The sequence below is a fragment of the Miniopterus schreibersii genome, assembly GCF_964146895.1.
Source record: "Miniopterus schreibersii genome assembly, chromosome: 15".
Taxonomy (NCBI): Eukaryota; Metazoa; Chordata; class Mammalia; order Chiroptera; family Miniopteridae; genus Miniopterus; species Miniopterus schreibersii.
Genome location: NC_138115.1, coordinates 24,457,982 through 24,480,716, shown reverse-complemented (window position 1 = coordinate 24,480,716; position 22,735 = coordinate 24,457,982). Strand labels below are relative to the sequence as shown.

At 36.2% G+C, this 22,735-nt stretch overlaps 1 protein-coding gene and 1 pseudogene across 6 annotated transcripts in view; one reads left to right on the top strand and one right to left on the bottom strand.

The window, feature by feature from the left end:
* Nucleotides 1-22,735, bottom strand: part of TFDP2 (transcription factor Dp-2) — a 122,876-nt gene that overhangs the window by 92,975 nt on the left and 7,166 nt on the right. For all 5 annotated transcript variants that reach the window (XM_081160543.1, XM_081160546.1, XM_081160547.1 and 2 more), the window contains exon 2: nt 5,347-5,448. In XM_081160543.1, the coding sequence (XP_081016669.1) occupies nt 5,347-5,361 (15 nt within the window). In that variant the 5' untranslated portion in view covers nt 5,362-5,448. The remainder of the gene's footprint in view (nt 1-5,346; nt 5,449-22,735) is intronic.
* LOC308567695 (protein Hikeshi pseudogene) lies at nt 11,918-12,508 on the top strand (annotated as a pseudogene). The gene has a single exon. The product of its transcript is annotated as a protein Hikeshi pseudogene (transcript).

Below are 22,735 nucleotides of genomic sequence, written 5' to 3'. Positions count from 1 at the left end.
AGATGATTTGTTTGTGTACGAAAAGCTCAGAGCTCCAAGATGAAATTAAAAATTATGTGAACATGTTGATTAACATTAAAGCAATGTTCAAGTATGGATTGTTATTCAAATGGCAGTGGCTTTTAACACTTCAACACTGACTAGACCATGTATAAAAAAGAAATGCCAATAACCTATAAACATATAGAATATCAGTTTGACCTAATTAACAATGTAATCAGAGAACTGTAGTAAGTCACATCCCATTTTTGCTGATTAGATTGGCAAGGATTAAAAAGAAAATAAATGGAGATGGCACTCTGATACTCCACTGCTGAATATATAAATTGGTACAATCTTTCTGAAATGCAATTTAGCGATATGAATCAAAAGCCCCCCAGAAAGCACACACCCTTTGAGCCAGTAATTATGTAAGACTTTGCCTCATGGAAATAATTCCGCAAGTAAGCAAAAAAATCTTTTTTAATTTTAAAGAAAAAAAATGATAATAATTTAATGGTGAATATTAGAAAGTGGTGTAATGTCCATATAATAGATATCAAAAAACAGCCATTTAAAATGCTGTTGCAGAGTTATCAAGATAAGAAAAGACATTCATCATAGAGGTTAAGATAAATAGTAGGTTACAAAACAGTATGACCTCATTTCTATTTAAAAAAAAATAACATACAGATGATGTATTATAGAATTGTACACCTGAAACCTATATAATTTTATTGACCAATGCCACCCCAATAAATTCAATAAAAAGTAAAAAAAAGTTTTTGTATGGATTACATGTTGACATGACAATATTTTGGAGATACTGGGTTAACTAAAATACATTATTAAAATTTAAAAATATACTTACAACATATATTCATTTGGCTCATATATATACACATTTGTAAATATAACAGGGACAATTTTGCTCATAATCTCTAGGCTAGTTTCTTTTCTTTATCTGTATTTTTTAATTTTTCTGTAATGAGTATTATGGCTTACATACTTTTTAAAAGATTCTTGATAAAGCAAAAAATATATATATCTCTTATTACCTTTCAAATTCTTTATTATATTCTGAGTGAGCTTAATTAAGTTAGACACACCTGCATTTTGGGTCTAGAAGAGTATCACTGGATACTAGATACTATTATATAACAATTTTATCCCAAATACAATGAATATATTGCCATCTCGGCATAGCTTCCTTTTGTAAAGTGATCCATCCCACAGTCCATGTAGTCTGGTAGGTCTGTTCGTCTCAGAGCCTCAGTTGTGCCATGGGAACAGAAGTGGACCCTGACCCAGAGCTGGCCGTTTATGGTACCAACTTCCTTCTTCATGCTGGCTTGTCTAAGCATGTAGGCCAAGCAGGGTCAACCAAAACTTCTATGTGGAATTTGAAAGATAAATGCTAAAAAAGAAAACTTCGCTTTTTTCCTCTGAGATAAACAATTTAAGGCCAATGTAGGCTGTTATGCCACCATATAGAGCCAAGAGATGGAAAAAGAGAAACAGACCCCTGGCACCATCATTTGATCCCCTAAATACAAATGTGTTTGAAGCCAGAGTACTCCAGACTTTTCAGTTATATGAACAAATATGTTCCACTTTTTGCCATAAGCTATTTTGAATAGGCTTTCTATTGCGTGCAACCATAAAGAAGAGACCAGAGAATTGTTCTCATAAAAAAAATGCAAAATGAGACAAAAAATAAAGGTGTAAATAACTGAATATATGACCAGGCAATCTCCTTCATATCAAAGAGTCACTTTTCAGTGATGTGACACATCACTCCCCACTTCTTGAAACATTTTCTTCACTAGGTGTCTAGATCATCAGGGTAACACTGCCTCCTTCGCTGGCCATTCTTTGAGTCTCCTTGGTCCTCACGTATTCTCTATACATGCATGTAATCTCATATAGTCCCTCTGCTTTAAAATAATATGAAATGACTCCAAAATTTCTATATCCGGCCTCAAGCCTTCCCCTGACCTCCAGAGTCACTTACCAAACTGCCTAGCCAATTATCTCTACCGGGATGTTTTTAGGCTCCTCAACTTTAGTATGTTCCAAATAACTCTTGAGTTTGCCACAAGATCCTGCACTACCCGAAGAGTTCCTCTTTACTGAGTTACACAAGACAAACACTGAGAAGTCTTTAACCTCTCCCCTGCCCCTGTATCCTTTTTTTTTTTTTTTAAAAAGAATTCTCATTACTGGTATTTTATTTTTTAATATATTTTTATTGATTTCAGAGAGAGGAAGGGAGAGGGAGAGCGAGATAGAGACATCAATGATGAAAGAGAGTCATTGATCGGCTGCCTCCTTCATGCCCCCCACTGGGGATCGAGCCCAAAACCCAGGCATGTGCCCTGACCGGGAATCCAACCGAGATCTCCTGGATCCTAGGTCGATGCTCAACCACTGAGCCATGCCGACCGGGCCCCTGTATCCTAATTAGTAAGTCCTGATGTCTGTCCCTTTAAACACTTCCTAGATCCAGCTACTTTTCCCCATCTCCAATATATCATTACCCCAGGCCAAATCACCACACTCTGTTGTTTGAACCACTGGGATAAGTACCAGACAAACAAGTCCCTGCTCCTACTACACCCCTCTTCAGTCTATTCACTTCATAGCCAGAACGAACTTTTAAAAATGTGAAGTCAGGCCATGCAACTACTCTCAAAACCTCCAATAGCTCCTCACTGACATTTAAAATACATACCCCTTAGCCCAGTGTTCAAGGCTCCTACCGCTCTCCCTTGCTTACTCTGTTCCACCTATAAACTGGTCATCCTGCTGTTCCTTGAACAACCACACTTTCACCTGCCTCTACCTGGAATGTTCTTTCCCCAGATATACACACAGCTGGCTCCTTCTTGGGTTGAGACTCAAGAGCACTGCCCTAAATGTCATTTCCTCTTAAAGAGGACTCTTCTGAACACCTCGCTGAAAGAGGACTCCCTCATCCCTGTCACTCTCCCCTTTTACCCTGTTTTTCTTCATAACATTTATCATTACCTGACACTATATATTTATTTATTATCTTTTCTCACCGCACTATAAGACCCAAGAAGGCAGGAGCCTGGAACAGTGTTGCGCACATGTATCTGCTGGAGATCGGTGGGGATGGAGGAGAATGATCTGCTTATGGCATCTTAAGTAAACTAGTCTAATCCTTTTAGTAAGTATCTTGACAAAACATATTAAAAGCCACAAAAATGTTCTTATCTACTGCAGGATGGCTAGTAAACTTGACTGGGAGTTTTCAGACAGCCTATTTCAGTTCTTTCCCACATGCTTCAGCCTAGTCTGAGGCTGGATCTCTCCATGTCCCCAACTGCAGGGTTTCAGAAGAGGGTCAACTCATCGCTTATCCCTCTCCCCCCAGGTTGCCATCGCAGAAGAAGAACTGTGTTGCTCATTGTTTGATTTCTTCCAAATATATAGACAAAATAATGGGAGTGTAATTATCACTGGATCAAATGCTTTATGTTACTTTCAGGAAACAACTTTTAATATAGCAAACTGTACATATGGCTAGGAAGATATTTGATTCATGGTACATTGAAAGTCAAAATATACTTTTGCTACTTAAATGTTAACCACTTTATGGCTCGGGATAGCTTTCACATCCCCTTTTCTCTGAAGGAGAGAAAACCAAGGTAATATCCTATAAGAAAATTCCCAACACACAGACTAAAATCTTGCTTCTTCTTTTCCCCAGATGGCACTTTAACAAATATATACAAGAGTCTCAGATTAAAGCAAACCACTCCTGATAATTTATCCTAACAAAATCAACTACATGTTAATAAAGCAAAATCTGTATCCGCTTATAGCTACTAACACATGCTAAAAGCAAGGTTAATAATAGCAAAACAAAGATAAGTAATAAAGGTTTATTTTTTTAACGCTATTCTTTAGATGTGTAGTATTTTGAACTAGTTGTCTGGCTCACAAAGAGACCTTTTTACTCAATATAAGGCCTGCTTCTCCTGGTCACGACTAACCAAACCACTACTGGGTATCTGACTGGAGCCTTGCCAGAGGTCCTTCCCAAGGAGCCGGGGCGAGCATAGGCAGACAGAATCTGTTGGGCAGCCTCTGTCCCTCCCGTCCGCACTTTCTCTCTCTGAACAGGCTGGTTCTGTACCACGTCCTTTGAGATGCTAACTGGAGAACTGAGGAAGGTGGTGTGCAGAGACAGAGTAATGAAGCAGATGCACAGGGACAAGCAGAGATGGCAAATGGAAACCAAATACCGTCTCAGTTCCTGGTAGATTTCAAGTTCCTGGACTCAGATCTTTCCGAGGGCCCACTAAATTCCTAATCTTGAATTCCTTGAGACATCTCTGTATCTTTATAATAAATTCCCTTTTGTTTAAGGTAGTCTACGCTGATTTCTGTGACCTGCGTAGTATTGTAATCTGTGATCAAAGATTCCAACACGGGCCTGGCTGTGTTGTTCAGTGGTTAGAGGGTCCCCTCCCAAAGGGTCTTGGGTTCGATTCCCAGTCAAGGGCACATACCTGGGTTGCAGGTTTGATCCCCAGCCCTGGTCAGGGCACATGCAGGAGGCAGCGAATCAATGTCTCTCTCTCACATTGATGTTTCTCTCTCTCTCCCTCCTTCCCTTTCACTCTCTCTAAAAAATCAATGGAAAAATATCCTTGGGTGTGGATTAACAACAAAGATTCCAACATAATAACCTAGGAAGAGTAAAGCAGTTATAGTAAATTATTTCCCTGGATGCGTCAGTGTTTATTTTCTGGCATAATCCTTCACCATAACTGGAAACAAATCCAGGGTGACAACAAGAATGTAACTTCAAAGAAAGTAGATTCAGAAATGATAATTTCAAACAACAACAACAAAAAAAATTGAATAACTTCTCCAAACATCTAAGGTCTAATGTCACCTCAGGAATCATGTCATGAAGGATAGCAAGCTTCTTCTAAACAATGTCTGAGTGTATATATTTCCCAGATAAATCCAAAGAAAAATACTGAACCAAAGAAAACAATAAGGGCAAGAAACTTTCCAGCAATACTAAAACAAATTTATCATAGTACCCATCAAAGGAGCCAGGTGAGGAATTTTCTGGAGATAGCAGTTTTGCAGCTGTTGAGAAGGAGCAACTTGGCAGTAATTGATAAGAATGCTACCATGTCCACTAGGGTACTGTATTCAATAGCATTAAAATTTACTATCTCATTCTTTGCATAAACAATAACAATTATAAATTAATGCCAGTAAATTGAACTTGATTAACCTGAGTGGTGAAAAAAAATGTACCTGTAGGAAAAGGAAATTCACTTTAAAAATACTTATATTAAAATTTTTACAAATACTTACATTTTTTGCCGTCATGTCAGATTGTATTCGACTTAAAATTCTGTAAAGCCATTAAAAACAAAAATAAAAAAACTGTCTTCAATAATTCTTTAAAAAAATATCCTGTTAAAGAAAGAAAGAAGAGGGAATAGTAATGTAATAATAATAATAGGCAAATTTATGTCCTATTTACTATATGACATACATTTTTCTTTAAGTAAATTATTTAAATTAATCCTCACAACAAAACTATAAGGTATGTACCATTTTAATCCCCATTTTCCAGATAAAAATTGGGGTTTAGAGAGGTTAAATATTTTGACCAAATCAACTCAGCTAACTCAGCTAACAAGTAAATAGGGCCTGGGCTTTGAAATATACTATGTTGCTTTAGACAACCCATTGAAAGAAACATTAGGGCTTCTTGGAGAAATAGCCAACTCCAGGGCTGGGGCAGGAAATGTGCAAGATAAACCTAGAACATTTTATGGTACCTAAAGAAAGGAAGGGCTCAAAAAATGTCAGAGTCATATCAAAAGTATATAGGAGCCTGCTTAAAGGGCCTACAACCAGACAATAAACACCAAAGGCATCCAAATTGAAAAAGATGATGCAAAACAGTCATTATTCGCAGATGACATCATATTGTACACAGAAAATCCTAAAGACTCCACCCTACTAGATTTAATAAATGAATTCAGCAATGTAGCTAGATACAAAATTAACACCCAGAAATCGATGGCATTTTTATACACCAATAATAAACTCTCAGAAAGAGAAACTAAAAAAACAACCCCATTTAACCCTGTAACAATAAAAATTAAGATTCATAGGAATAAACTTAGCCAAGGAGGTGAAACTATAGCATGTTGGAAAAAAGAGATAGAAGAAGATATAAACAAGTGGAGGAATATACCATGTTCATGGATTGGTAGAATTAGCATCATTAAAATGTCCATACTACCCAAAGCGATCTATAGATTCAGTGCAACCCCTGTTAAAATACCAACGGCATATTTCACAGAACTAGAAGAAAAACTCCAAAAATTTATATGGAACCAAAAAAGACCCTGAAATAGCCACAGCAATCTTGAGAAAGAATAAAGTTGGTGGGATCACAATACCAGATATCAAGCTATACTACAAAGCCACTGTAATCAAAACAGCCTGGTATTGGCACAAGAACAAGCATATAGATGAATGGAACAGAACAGAGAACCCAGAAATTGACCAAGCCAGTTAATATTAATATTTGTCAATTAATATTTGACAAAGGAGGCAAGAGCATACAATGGAGTAAAGATAGTCTCTTCAATAGTGTTGGGATAATTGGACAGGTACAAGGAAAAAAATGAAACTTACACCACACACAAGAATAAACTCAAAATGGATAAAAGACTTAAATGTAAGCTATGAAACCATAAAAATCCTAAAAGAAAATATAGGCAGCAAAATATCAGACATTTCACATAGCAAGAGAAACAAAGGAAAAAATAAACAAATGGGACTACAACAATATAAAAAGCTTCTGCACAGAGAAAGAAACCAGCATCAAAATGAAAAGGGTAACCACTGTATGGGAGAACATATTTGCCAATGATATATCTGATAAGAGGTTAATTTCCAAAATATATAAAGTATTCATATAACTCAACAAAAGACAAACAATCCAATTAAGAAATGGGTAGAGCACCTAAGTAGACACCTCTCCAAAGAGTGCATACAAATGGTCAAGAGACAAATGAAAAAATGCTCAAAGTCATTAACCATCAGAGAGATGCAAATTAAAATGACAATGAGATACCACCTCACACCTGCTAGAATGGCTACCACCAATAAATCAACAAACAGCAAGTGCTGGTGAGAATATGGAGAAAAGGGCACCCTAGTGCACTGCTGGTGGAAATGCAGACTGGTACAAGCACTATGGAAAACAGTGTGGAATTTCCTCAAAAAATTAAATATGGAACTGCCATTTGACACAGTGTTCCCACTTTTAGGAATATATCCTAAGAAGCCTGAAGCACCGATCAGAAAGAAAATATGCACCCTTATGTTTATAGCAACATTATTTATAATAGCTAAGATCTGGAAACAGCCCAAGTGCCCATCAGTAGATGAGGAGATAAAAAAGCTGTGGTACATTTACACAATGGAACAGTATGCAGCTGTAAAAAAGAAGGATCTTTTACCCTTTGAGACACCACGGAAGGACTGGAGAGTATTATGCTAAGCGAAATAAGCCAGTCAGTGAAAGACAAATATCACATGATCTCACTTATATGTGGAATCTAATGAACAAAAGGAAATGACAAACAAAATAGATCCAGAGACATGGAAGCATGCAACAGACTGACGATTCTCAGAGGGAAGGCGAGGAGGGACAGGAAAAGATTAACCAAAGAACCTATATGCATATATGCATAACCCATGGACACAGACAATAGTTCGGGGAAGGCCTGGGGAGGGGATGGGAGTGGGCAGGAGGGGGGTCAATGGGGGGAAAAAGGGGGACATCTGTAATACTTTCAACAATACAGATAAATTAAAAAGCAAAAACTATATGTCTACATATATATATATATATAATTGCTCAAACAACTCATGAATTAAAAAAGGAAATTTGAAATATTTGGACCTGAACAATGAAAATAATAAAACTTGTAAAGTGCAGCTGAAACAGTACTTAGAGGTAAATTTATATTTCTTTTCACTCATTAAGCAACCAAAGATCAGTGGGATCTCAAAGGAAGAAGAAAAAAAAGCAAGAACTGAAAAAATCAAAATAACAACTCATTCTAAGTGTCTTGTTTGAAGTTACTAAATAAAGCAGCATTGTTAGCAGAGTGGAAAGTGAACGGATTATTTTTTAATCTAGGCTCAATTTCAGCTCTGAAATTTATTAGCTGTGTGACCCTGACCAAGTGACTTAACCTCTTTGTGCTTCAGTGTCCTCATCAGAAAAACAGGTATACTGAGATTTTTAGGGTTATGTTAGGAGTAAAGTGAAAACCACCAAATCCACCAATTCAATGTTCCAAATACCCTCTAATTTACACACAAACACTGAACGCTCCTAACCACACAAAAATTCAATTTTAAATATTTTTAAGATTATCTTATGACCGTTATAACAAAACCAATAAGGTCTCTTCCATCCAAAGTCCCTGGTAAATTTCAGAGACCCGCTATGTCTATCTAAGGCAGACACTGTTACCTACCAAATATCATTTTCCTCTTCTTCCTTAGGAGAAATTGAAGGTGGCAATGTGTCCAACTAAAAATACCACATTCTCAGTCTAGTCTCCCTGTCCGACAGGCTGACCATCTGATGGAATTCTGGCTAATTCTGGCCTATGGAATATAAGCAGACACTGCCTGGCTGGGCTACCAGATCTGGCTAGTCTTTTTTCCCTTCTCTCCATTTCTTCATGTCCAGAGTGTGGCATGTCATGGCAAGAGCTGTAATGGCAAGAGCTGCCTGTCCCCATGCATCTGCTTCATTACTATATTTAGTATTCAGTTTTGTGTTATATTTCCTAAAGGCTGTATTATTGAGTGGCACTGTGCTATTCTTGCAAATAAAAGAAATTAACAGTGTTACTACTATTTCAGCACACCATAGCGATAAGCTACCAATAAAAATACAGCTTTAGCCACATTGATGAGCTTGACAAAATGAAACACAATTCTGTTTAATATTCCCTTTGTATCTTCTCTCCAGAGCTAACACAGATTGGAAGCTCTAAATGTTACCTCACAGATAAATGTTTGAAAGAAGCCAAAGTGCGCGAGCTTCTTGAGCAAATTTACCTTAAAGTCTCTGTGCCTCAATTGCTTCATCTGCAAAACTGTAATAGTATAGCTACCTAATTAAATGAGTCAAGGCATGAAAAATTAAGATACTGCCTAGCACAAGGGTAACACTCAATCAATGTGAGGGGGAAAGCAGTTCACTGATTTCTCATGACAAATTAAGGTTTCTTCCTCCAAAATAAATAATACATCATTCACACATAGTCCAAGAGAAAAATACCACAACATAAATCCAATTTAAAACAGAAAAGTTTTTAATTGTGGTTAAGAAAAACTCTTCTAAAATTAACAAGATTAGGCAATAATTTCATTCATTCATTTATTTATTCATCCAGCAAACACTGAACGCCCACTATGCATAAGGCACTAATCCAGTTACTAGAGATGAGAGAAATGAGAGTAAATGAGAGAAATCACATAAACCTTCAAATGTAATTTAAATTATATAAAATTACAGTAAGATAAATGTTACAAAAGGAAATAGGATTGTGACAGATCTGCTTCATTCAATTAAAAATGAAGAAGTATGCTGTATTGGCTTTGAGTGAGAGCTTGTAACCTTTTAATTTAAAAATATACGTTTCTAATTATTTTTAAAGTGTTTGCCTTTCTTTTACATTGTCTGTAAGCTACAAATTATTTGAAATATATGACTTAAACCAAGTGTCTAGAAAGTAAATAAACATGGCACTGAATGTTTCAAGAAATTGCCATCTTTAAACAGCACTGGTAATTCTCAAAGATAAGCTAGTGCATTATGTTTTGCCCAGACTCAACAATTGTACACTTCTCTCTGACACCAAGCTTTCTGTTGGTTAAAAAAATAAATCGGATTTCTTCTTCCACCTTTGTGAACACATTATGTCAAGCTCAAAAAGTCAATCTTTGTGACCTCACCATCTGCCATGATCTCTTGTCGGTTTTAGACAATATAACTCTCACAGATGGTCTCAAAATGCAAGCCCTTTTCCTTTCCAATAACAATTAGCAGCTCTGGCCACAAAGCCTCTTAAAATGGTACAACATTAATCAAAATACAAGCAAGGAAAAAACAACAATAATTATGAATAAATTTGTAGAATTAACATCACTTGAATCAGGGTTTGTAGACTCTCTAACACTGCTGAAAAAAGATGCTACTAAAAATTACATTTCAGCAAAGGCTGTATATTTAAATGGAAGACATTAATTTTAAATACAAGTTCATGTTTTAAAGTTTGGAAACATACATACCTAGGTACTCTTTCAAGTGCTTCACATGTATGATCTTACATAATTTGTACCACAAGCCTATCAGGTAAATATACTATTCGCATTTTACAGATGACAGACTGAGCTTTACAGTTGAAGTAATTTGCCCAGTTAACCAACTGTGTAAATGGCAATGCCAGAAGATCAACCCAGGAACTGGCAGACATGTTCTTACCTACTACGCTAAGTGACAAAATATATCTGACTTGAGATACAATAAATATATCCTCAAAATATGTAATTATTATAATAATAAACCCATATAAAAGAATATGGGTTTATTCTTCAAAAGAAGCCTTCAGAATTTCATATAGGACAAGTCATATATCATTGGATCAGGTTTTCACCCTTTTTAGTTCCTTCTTTTATTCATTTCAGTATTAAATTGAAATTGTCTTTATTTTTTGAGGAGGTAGTAAATGCGCTCATTTCTTTTTACAGCTTCATAGGAGTCCTTTACATCATTATGTCATAATTTATTGAACTAGTCCCCTACTCATGAACATTTAAGAGTTCCTGTTTCTAAACTGGTGACAGTAATCACATCTTAAGGACGCAATCCGTCATGTTTCATCTGGTATCTGACTACTTCTCCAGGTTTGTGTTGAACCACTTTCCCATACCCTTCTCTGATCTAGTTTCACTGGCTTTCTGTCAGTTACTCAAAAACATGCTCCTCCTGCCTCAGGGCCTCTGCACATGCTGTTCCCTTGCCTGGAACTTCCACCAATGGTTATTTCCAAATGAGGGCGGGAACCCTATGTATTCTGTTCACTGTTATATACCCAGTGTCTGGCATGTGGTTAGAACTCAAGTAATATTGTTTGTTTTTTTAAAAACTACTTAGTAAATTAATCATATACTTAATATTATATTTATTTTCACCCTTTAATAATGTATGGTAATCCCACTTAATATGAGTTGGCAGCAGAAAATGGAAAGAAATGTAAACATTTAACACATTCATGTCTGAAATGTTTCCAAGCTATATAGCAGAATTTTGAGTGTCACTTTCCTATCATGAACAAAAAGTGTTTTAAAACCAGCATTATATATGTGTTCATTAAAAAGTTTTATGGGGAAAAATTTTAATAGGGTAAATTTAACTTTGCTAATTTTTAAGGTAAAATGAATAGGCAAGAGTAAAATTTTAAAAACACTTTTTATGTACTAAAAGCTGGAACTAATGACATTTTACACTTAAAAAAAAGATAATTGCTTTAATGTTCCTTATTCACTTTTCTAAATTGCAAAATAATTTTCCAGATTCTCTACAATGATAAAAACTGGTTAATACTACAGGCAATTAATGACAACTTTTAACAGAGTCCTCTACGTAAATGCAGAGAAATAATGAACCATGTTGTCTGAGCCCTACTCATTCATTCACTTATTCAATACTCACTGCCTACTGCATGTCAAACACTAGGCTGAGCAGTAAAGATACTGGGAGAAACAATGACAGTCCCTGCCTCCAAGGAGCCTGCATTTTCACTAAGAAGGGGGGCATTAGGTGGCCACTGCCATGTTTGGCTGCTTAGTGGCAAGGAAGCTGGTGCAAACAGCTGCACAGCAAGTGGCAGAAGATAAATTAGTTTTTTACTTGCCTGATTATGAAAATATCAAACATGTTGTCATTTTTATGCTGGGAACAATCCCATTTCCCGAGGGAGTGGGAGGATCCATCTACTTTTCCTATCCTAATTCAAATGGAATGCCAGTATGGCTACTCCTAGGATTTGTCACAAATGGGAAACCAAGTGCCATCTTCAAAATTTCAGGTCTTAAATCTGGAGAAGGAAGCCAGCACCCTTTCGGAGCCATGAACATTGTCAGAACTTCACCTGTTGCTCAGACTGGAATTTCAGTGGAATTGTTGGACAGTCTGGCTTAGACTCCTCTAGGTAATGCTGCTGTATCCTTAGTTGACTCATTCACTCAGTTCACACAGAAGATACTGGACAAGGTCTGCAATTCTGCCTCATCATTTGCTATCTCTCAGGCCCAGATGACAACAAGTCCATCTGAAATGTTCATTCTAGCAAATGTGGTTCTGAAATGGTATGAGAGCTTTCAAAGATGACTAGCACAGAGCCCTTTCTTTTGGAAAACATAATTTAAATAAAATAACTTTTAATGGATTCAGAAGTTTGTCATGTTTTGAAGATAAATGACTTCTTTTAAAAGCATGAAGTCAAAAGGATCATGAAACCTACATTTAAAAACTGCTTAGTGTGGCTTAAGGAAAATCTTTGCAAAAAATTAAAAACATTGAAAAATGAAAATATGTTCTCATTAATGACTTTTCCCCCTTATGCTTAAAATATTATTCAAAGGCAAAACATTTTGTTTTGGCAATGATTCATTTTTTTACTTAAAAATAAAGCATTATCACAAACAAAAAAAGAAGACAGGCATTAAACAATGAATTTCAAAATTAACCACTTACTGACAATTACTCTATGTGCTACTACAGAGACAAAAAAATATGCGAAAGCAGCATGTAACATAAGGGACTGGGATTCTGGGTACTTTGTTCTGGCAGCCCTAAAAAACTAATGCAATGGGTTTACACATTTCTTGGTACAGTTATTCCTAGGGTGGGGATAAAAAAAAAAAAAAAAAAAAAAAAGGACAAGAGGTAACAAGTATTAGTGAGGATATAGAGGAAAGAATACGGGTGGCAGTGGTGGTTATACATCATTATGAATTTACTTAATGCCAACTGAATATTACATTTACAAAATGATTAAAGTGGTCAATTTTATGTAATGTGTACTTCACCATAACAAAAAAAAAAGCCCGGCTGGGCGTGGCTCAGCGGTTGAGCGTTGACCTAGGATCCAGGCGATCGGGGTTCGATTCCTGGTCAGGGCACATGCCTGGGTTGCGGGCTCGATCAATGACTCATCATTGATGTTTCTCTCTCTCTCTCTCCCCTCCTTTCCTCTCTCTGAAATCAATAAAGATATATATATATTTTAAAAAGTCTTTAATGGACAGAAAATAAAGTAGGGGAGGAGCAAGAAAAAAAAGTGTACATGGAAAAAGAAGCAAAAATAGCCAGACAAATTCTAGAAACATAAGAGCAAGGATTAGCTCCACTCAATTATTAGAGTAAGTTATAAAGTTACAATCATTTAAGTGTTACACATGTTAAATGAAGAGGCATACAGCTTGATGGACTAGAAAACAAGTCCAAGGCCTGGCCAGTTTCGCTCAGTGGGCAGAGCGTCGGCCCACGGAATAGAGGGTCTCGGTCTGGCTTCCCATCAAGGGCACGTGCCCTGGTTGCAGGCTCGGTCCCTGCCCCGGTCGGGAGGTGCTGGGGAGGCAACCAGTCGAGATGTCTCCCTCACATCAGTGTTTCTCTCTCTCTCACCCCCTTCCACTCTCTGAAAAGCAATGGAAAAAAGTATCCTCAGGCGAGGATTAAAAAAAAAAAGAAAGAAAAAGAAAAACAAGTCCGGGAAGAGACCCAAATCCATGACAAAATTTAATATGTATCAAAGTTCAAATCAGTCGGGTATAATTGGTTTAGGTGGATTATTCAGTATATAGCATTGAGAACTGAGTAGCTATCTGAAAAAATTAACTGGAACCATAGTTTACATCTCATTCAAAATAAATTCCAGGTGAATCAAAGAATTCAATACAATTTTTTAGGTTTCTAGAAGAAAACATGGGAGTTAGACTTTTTAATCTCTGTGTGGAAAACTTTTCTAAATGTGAGTCCAAACCCAAAAGTCATCAAAGGAAAAAACTGACATGAGTATAAAATATGAATATATATTCCATTTAAAGAAAACACCACAATGCAATCATAAGAAAAATTAACTGGGGAAAAAGTATTTGCAACTCACATTCCCAGATAAAATTCCAGTTTTTAAAAAGCCAGAAGATGGCGCTATGACTTCATTACAGCCTCACTGGCGCCAATGTTGGCCTCATCTGCGGGGAGGAAGCTGTTTTTCCCCTTTGAGTCTCTTGTTGCCCTTCTCCATTCCCTCCTATATTTACCTATCCTTCTACTCTTCACTCATGATATAAAACTGAAATAAACACTAGTGGAAAGGGAAGATGGAAGAAATCCTAAATTTATAACAATACTATTTTTAAGCGAATACAACATAATTAAAATGCAAGATAAGATTCTCTTTGTTAAATATGAACACATGTTTATATCCATTCTCTCCAGAAACTATACTAAAATGATGCTAAAGGGCTAAAAAAGGATAAGCTCATCAAAAAACATATCTATACATATATAACATGAAAGGAGACAACACTGGTAAGAGGTATAAATCCAAAACTTTTGGAAGCCAGAGAGAGGATTGCTGAATAGTAGTTGAGCTGGTGAAACAGAACCAGCCAGCCCCATGCATGTAAGGGTAGGTGAGGGCATGAAGCCAGGAAGAAGCAAGCACAACAGAAAGGCTTAAGAACCTGAAGGTAGGGGTGAAGGTTGGGCTGAAAATAGGAATACTGGTTGAATGTAAGGAACAGTCTTCACCCAGAAGCTTTACTATGTATCCAAGAAACTGCCTTTCCTGCACCCCAGCAAGAGACAAGTGGTTTACTTTCTAAAGACGTGAAACCAGACAGGATGTAGGAGTCAGGTACACATATAATATGTCTGTCGTATTATACCACAAAGAGATTAAATAAAGATTTACATGTTGAACAGTGGATCCCCTCACCGCCAACCTCTGTTCCTCAAATCAGCTCCCAGAACACAGGCCGATCAAACAGGGGGCTAGGACAGTCCTTCATGGGAAATCTGACCCAAGAGAAAAGACCTACGACCACTCAATCACCCTGTGTTTAGATTTGCAGTTAAAGAAACAAACTCATAGGTACAGAAAACAAACCGATGGTTGCCAGATGGGTGGTGGGTTGGGGGACTGGGTGAAAAGATAAAGAGATTAAGAAGTAGAAATTGGCAGTCATGAAACAGTCGTGGGGATGTAAAGTACAGCACAGGGAATACAGTCAATATATTGTGATCACTGTGTTTGGTGTCAGGTGGGTACAGAACTTACTGAGGGGAATGACTCTGTAAAACATATGGTTGTCTAACCACTATGCTGTACACCTGAAACTAATACAATACCGAATGTCAACTGTAATTGAAAAACATTTTTAATTAAAAATAAAAGACTTGTAGTTAACAACTCCCCATGGACAAAGTTTTTACTCAGCTTTTTATTGCCTCACTCTTTAATCTGAACAGATGGCCCAAGTTTCCTGGAAGAAAGCCTCTAATATGAAGTGAAGAGACCAAATTAACAAAACAGCAGTAGACAAAAGTAATTAAAAAATAGAAAGAAAAAAAAGGAAGGAGGGAGAGGGAGAGAGAAAGGAAGGGTTGGAAATCTCCCACAGAGGAGAACAAAAAGTTTTATAAAAACTGAAAGAAATAAGAACACCAATTCAGAAAGTCCAACTAAAAAGAAATCCAGAAAAGGAAAAGAGGAAAAAATGGAAGAAAATGACACCAAAAAATGAACATTTTTGTTTCTGGCAACATAGTGAACTAAATGATGTGCGAATTTTACCTTAACAAAGCATTTAGAAATGTTGGATAAATTAAAATAAATATTCTCTTAAATGCTGGGCTCACAAGAAAACAAAGCTTTCAGCTGCCGTGGAGGAATTTGTCAATATAAAGAACCAAAACTTTTGGTTTTTAATGGCTTTAGAGTGACAAGAGACAAGACCTTGGGAACCACATGAAGTAGAGTTGGAATTGAGACTCCCACCTCCTTTCACACATTCTCAGTGAAAAAACTGACTAAAGAGTGTGTGTGTTTTGGGGGGGTGGGTGGGATCAGCCATGAAAAGACAAGAAAATGTCTCCATCTATCTCTGGACTCTGGAAATTAGGGGAGGAAGGATCTTCTAAAAATCTTCAGATTCAGATATCACAATGACCTCCAATAAAAAATAAAGGAAAATAGCCTGGCCTGCATGGCTCAGCGGTTGAGCATCAACCTAGGATCCAGGAGATCGCGGTTCGATTCCTGGTCAGGGCACATGCCCGGGTTGCGGGCTCGATCCCCGGGGCTGGGCCGTGCAGGAGGCAGCCGATCAATGACTCTCTCTCATCATTGACGTTTCTATCTCTCTCCCCCTCTCTCTCAAATCAATAAATAAAATATAAAAATAAATAAAGCAAAACAAACAAAAAACCCAACCCACCCAGACACAGCAAAACACTAAAACATAAAGAGATCTTAAGACCAGGAAGAGAGTAACACCAAAGGTATAAGCAACAGAAGAAAAAATAGACAAATGGGACTTCAAATTCAATGTCATTAAATTTCTTCCTATATTTTCTTCTTAGCTCTTAAAGTTTAGTGCTTTGATTCATTGAGTTCATTTTTGTATATGGCATTAAGTCCAACTTCATTCTTTTTCATGTGGATATCCATCCAGTTTCCCCAACATCATTTGTTGAAAAAACTGTCCTTTCCCCATTGAATGGTCTTGGCAGCCTCGTCAAAAATAATTTGCCCATGGCCCTGGCCAGTTTGGCTCAGTGGATAGAGCGTGGGCCCATGGACTGAAGGGTTATGGGTTCAATTCCTGGTCAAGGGCACGTACCTGGGTTGCAGGTTTCGATCCCCTTCCCCAGTTGTGGTGTGTGCAGGAGGCAACCAATCAACACGTCTCCCTCACATGGATGCTTCTCTCTCTCTCTCCCTCTCTCTCTCTTTCCCCCTGCCCCTACCCCCTCCCTCCCTTCCACCCTCTCTTAAAATCCAATGGATTAAAAAACAAAACAAAAAATAATAATTTGCCCATGTATGCAAGGGTTTATTCTGGGCTACTATGACTCACTGATTTATGTCTGTCTTTATGCTAGGACCATACTGTTTCGTTAATGTAGCTTTGTAATAAGGATTGGAAGTGGGAAGTGTGAGTCCTCCAGCTTTGTTCTTCTCTTTCAACATTGTTTTGGCTGCTTGGGGTCCCCTGAGATGCTATGTGGATTTTAAGAGGAATTCTTCTATTTCTGCACACACAAAAAATCATTGGGATTTTGATATCTGCATATCACTTTGTGTAGTGTTGACATGCTAACAATATTAAGTATTCCAATCCATGACCACAGCGTGTCCATTTATCTGTGCATTCTCTAATTTCCTTCAGCAATATTATGCAGTTTTCAGTGTACCAGTATTCTGCCTCCTTGGTTACGTTTATTCCTAAGTATTTTATTCTTTTTCATGATATACTAAATGGAATTGTTTTCTTAATTTCCTTTTCAGATTGTTCACTATGTTAGTAAATAGAAATACAACTGATAGTTGTGTTGAATTTTTTATCCTGCAACTTTGCTGAATTTATTAATTCTAAAAAGATCTGTATGTGTAGGATCTTTAGGATTTTTACATGGATTATATGTCTGTAAATAAAGATAATTCTTGTTCTTCTTTCCAATTTAGATGCCTTTTATTTCTTTTTCTTGCCTAACTGCTCTGGCTAGGACTTCCAATACTATGTTAAATAGAAGGACTGAACGTGGACATCCTTGTCTTGTTCCTGAATTTAGAATAAAAGCATTCAGTCTTTCACCAGTGAGTCTAATGGTGCAAATAATGGGCTTTTCATATATAGCTTTTATTATATTGAGGAAATTTCCTTCTACTCCTCGTTTGCTGAGTGTTTTTATCAAGAAAGGATGTTGAATTTTGTCAAATGCTTTTCTGTATCAATTGAAAAGATGGACTTTTTAACAAATGGTGCTAGGTAGTCATTTTGAAAAAGATAAAATCAGATCCATGTCTCACATCACACAAAAGAATAAGTTCCAAAATGATTAGAGATCTAGATGTAAAAAAAAATTAATACAGGCAGCCATCAACTTAACCAAGTGACAAAGATAAACATCACCAATGATAAAACATAAAAACATGATGAACCCCTTGATATGATTGATGCCCTGTGAAAAACAGAAAGACACACCATCATTTTTTGTGGTATTTTTACTAAAAATGCGTAACCACACTCCCATGAGTGACAACAATGGACAAACTCAAATAGAGGGGCATTCTATATGATCAGTACTTTTCAAAAGTGTCAAGGCCATATAAACAAAGAGAAATTGAGGCTGTCAGAGAATAGAGACGACTAAGGAAAGATAACAATTAAAATGTGAGATCCTGAATAGAATTCTGGAACAGAAAAATGTCATTAGTGAAAAAATTGGTGAAATTCAAATAAAGTCTGGAGCTCAGTCAATAATAGTGTGCCAATGTTAATTTCTTGCTCTTGATCATCACACTATGGTTATATAAAATGTTAACATTAGGGGAAATGGGCTGAGGAATATAATTAAACTATGTACAACTTTTACAAATTTCCTGTAAGTCTAAAATTAGTTCAATATAAAAAGCTTTTTTAAAAAGAAGTGAAGCAATAATTATACCATTCAGAGTGATAATCATCAAAAGGACTAAAAGTAGATACCGTTAAAGGTGGTTTTACCAATTCATGCTGTTAGAAGTCAGAATAGTTCCCTTGGGGAAGAGGGGTTCATGACTGGAAAGGGGCACTAGGGTGCTGGTTACACAGATGTTATTTACTTATTGAAAATTAAGTGCAATTTTTAAATCTATCATCTGTTCATAAAAGACATTTTTTAAAACATGGTTTCCCCTCGAGAGTGGGACTAAAAATATGAGGAATTACTTTTATTCTAGAAAATTTTGAAATTGGTAATAGCCGATTTTTTTTTTTTAATCCTCACCCGAGGATATTTTTTCCATTGCTTTTCAGAGAGAGTAGAGGGAGAGCCAGAGAGAGCGAGAGAAACATACATCGATGTGAGCGAGACACATCCACTGGTTGCCTCCGGCAACATACCCCAGTGCCTCAACCAGGGCCCAGGACTGATCCTGCAACTGAGGTATGTGCCCTTGGCCGGAATCGAACCCGGGACCGTTCAGTCCAAGGGCCGATGCTCTAACTACTGAGCAAAACTGGCTAGGGTGGTTAGTAGGTGAATATTAATACAAGAAGTCAGAAAAGGCCCAGAAGAATCCAAAAAACAAAACTGGCCTACTTCATTTTCTCATCCTTAGCACCCGATCTCCTATACTCCTCTTGAGGAAATGTGGGATTTTTGCAAGATAACCAGGCCCTAAGACTGACCGTAGGGAGTATCTTAATGGGGAATATCAGACACAATAAGATTCACACACATTAATCTACATCTCTGATAGAGGTAAATTAAATGCAAAATTCATCAGAGTTGCTATTAGTCACAACATGAAAAATTGCTTCATATTCTGCCTACTTATTAGGAGGCCTAATAAACAACTAGATGGTGGGCTAAGGTAGTTAAGATGATAAAAAATGACCAGAAAGTTTCACATAAACTAGTAAGTCAAATTAATGTAATAATTCTCTGTTTTGTTTTCACTCATGGCCACTCTGGGTTAAATTGTTTTTTCCAAGGTGAAATACTGGAGTGAATTTTACATAAATGGGAAGTATTAAATAAGTCAGAAACTTTTGCCACTAAGACAGAGAGAGAGAAAGAGAGAGAGAGAGATGACTGATGATAGATACATAGATAGCCAGTCAAGCTTTGTTGAGCAGTTTGTCAGCATCCTTCAGTATACACCTAGAGTTAAAGGTGAAGAAGAAGAAATCCTTCTGTGCTATATTTTCTACTTTGACAACAAGATATGTACTATCATTCTTATTTTCAAATACACTTATTTTATTGTACATATTTAACTTATCAGACATACCCACACCCCTGTGGATAACAGCACCATTAGCCACAGCATCTTTGACTGAAATACATGGGGTTCCTACTCTATGACTAACAATAGATGCCACTATTATTTGCTATTATATTTTTATTATTCTTGCTTTTTTGGAACACTTTTAGCCTTTTTCTCTTCTTTCATTACATCTTTAAGATATAGCATCATTTCGTTATATTTTCTTTTAGCCTACGTATATTTAATTTTTGAACAAGTCAAAAGGACATGTAGCACATAATATAGGCCTTACAATACAATTAAAATATTTATGTTACAAAGAAGTTAACATCTTAAGTATATACTTGTTTCTATTCACAGCAAACCATCAGTACATAATAGATTCACAGAGCTCATAAGCACGATTTAACCAATTAACTGAAATACAGCTGAATTTAAGATACCACATCCATTATGCAGAAGTGGTCTGTTTAAGTTATAGTAGACAGCGACCCTAGTGAAAGGGTGATCAGTCAAAAACAATGGTTAATTTTCAAATTACTCACTTATATTTGAATGAATTTACAACACTCTAGATAAAACAGAAACTATACCAGACCCGACTAAGAAGAAGCTCTACAGATTGTTGGGTTCTTGCATGAATGCTAAAGGCCTGAAACATTTTAGCCAGACAATACAGTGGAGTGGCTAGCACTACAGATCCACGTCTGAGCTCCAGCTCTGCCATTACTGTCTCTCTGATCCCAGTAAAGCAACTTTTGTCCTTAATTATAAAATGAAAAACCATAAATCCTGTCTCATATACTTTGGGGAGGATTGATATCCTTATCACATAGTAAGTGTTTGGTAAAGTAAGCCATTAGAAATCCATAATGAATACAAACCACTCAAGTTATGGATCCTTATCTTGTTACTTAATCCTAGAAAATATGGGGAGGTTTTGGTGGCTTTTAAATATATATATTTTGTGGGTTACATAAGAACTGCCTTGTAAACAGGACTGCACTTTTTTTCAATGAGCTGCTTATATAATAGAATCTCTTATTTTCTTCACTTACCAGGATCTCTCATCTCAGAATTCCTTTCCGTCACAGCGAAGAAGGGTTTTGTACGTACTGACCCCTTTCTTAAGTCTTTTCTTTGGCATCAGTTTCAAATGCTTTAGATTACTGTTTCAGTTTCTTGAAATTTATTCTTCTTTTATGTCACTTATGTCAAGAGGGGAAATCCAATTGTCTTGAACTCTTTCCCCAGAGTGTAACTTTAGCTTAGAAAACTAATAACTCGGAACAGATCTTTCTCAAAGCGGTAGCATCTGATAGTCTAGACCCATCCTACAATACTACTGAATCTGATACAGAAACAATAAAAGAAAATAATATGATTTGGGAAGAGGGAATAATTTTTTAGTTCTTTCAGAGAGAGCTCATTAATTAAAACACTTAGCTGCTTTTACATTGTAATTAACTAATTTACTAATTAAGTTAGCAAGCTTTTGCTCAAATTTGCCAAGGTCCCTGGAAGAAGTTATTACTACTAACAGACCAAAAATCATTCTGATACGAATTAGAAAAGAATCTAACATCTGCTAACATCTAAATAAATATTGGTACCCCCTAATGGAAATGTATGGTATAGCTTTTTCTAGGTTTAAAATAACTCACTGATAGTACTGAACTATTTCAGCATTGAATTTTTCTTTGATGTTTTTGCATTTCTTGTTTCTACACTAATCCCGCTCAGAGCTGTCTTTGTGAGTTCCAGCTTTGAAAAGCTGAAACTTGAAAGTAGAATACTTCTATAGAAACATGCATTTTTTATATTTTGAAATCTAAACAGCTGTACCTACTCCAGTTATCTAGAAGCTTCATTAAACACTTCACTTAAAAAAAGACAAAAACTTCTAAATAATGATTAGCATTTTGGTACCTTTATTGAAATGAGATGATTCTCTTTGACTTTTGCTTCTCCAGTTTTACAATTTTGAAATAAGTTTAATAAGTTATCTTAAGTGTCTGACACATTATCTGTCTAAAGTTTTTATTATGACAGCACAAAGATTTTGAGACATTTTGAGAACATGGCTCCTGCTTCTTTTTCCATATAATAATAAAAGAATTCATACTGTAATTGATTTTTATTAGATAAGAATTTAAGCTGCCCTTATTCACCTCTTTCTCAACCAAAATAATTCCCCTTATGAAAGTCTATATTTGAAAAACTAATGATTTAAAAGCTTTTCAAGTAAGTTTTCAAGATAAAAAATAGTCAAGTATTCTTGGAAAATCTTTCTAAAATAATTTTTCTGACCACAATGGTTAATCTTTCACAAATTATTTTCTTTCAAGATCTATGTTTGGTAATTATTTTTATTTTATTTTATTTATTTATTTACATTTTATTTTATTTATTTTTAATGTTTCTTTATTTTTATTGTTGAGACTATTACAAATGTCCCCTTTTTAACCCCACTGATGCCCTCCATCCCACATCCATCCTACCCCCGGGCCCTTCCCACAAATATATTTTTTAAAAAATATTTTTATTGATTTCAGAGAGAGGAAAGGAGACAGGGAGAGACAGAAACATCAATGATGAGAGTC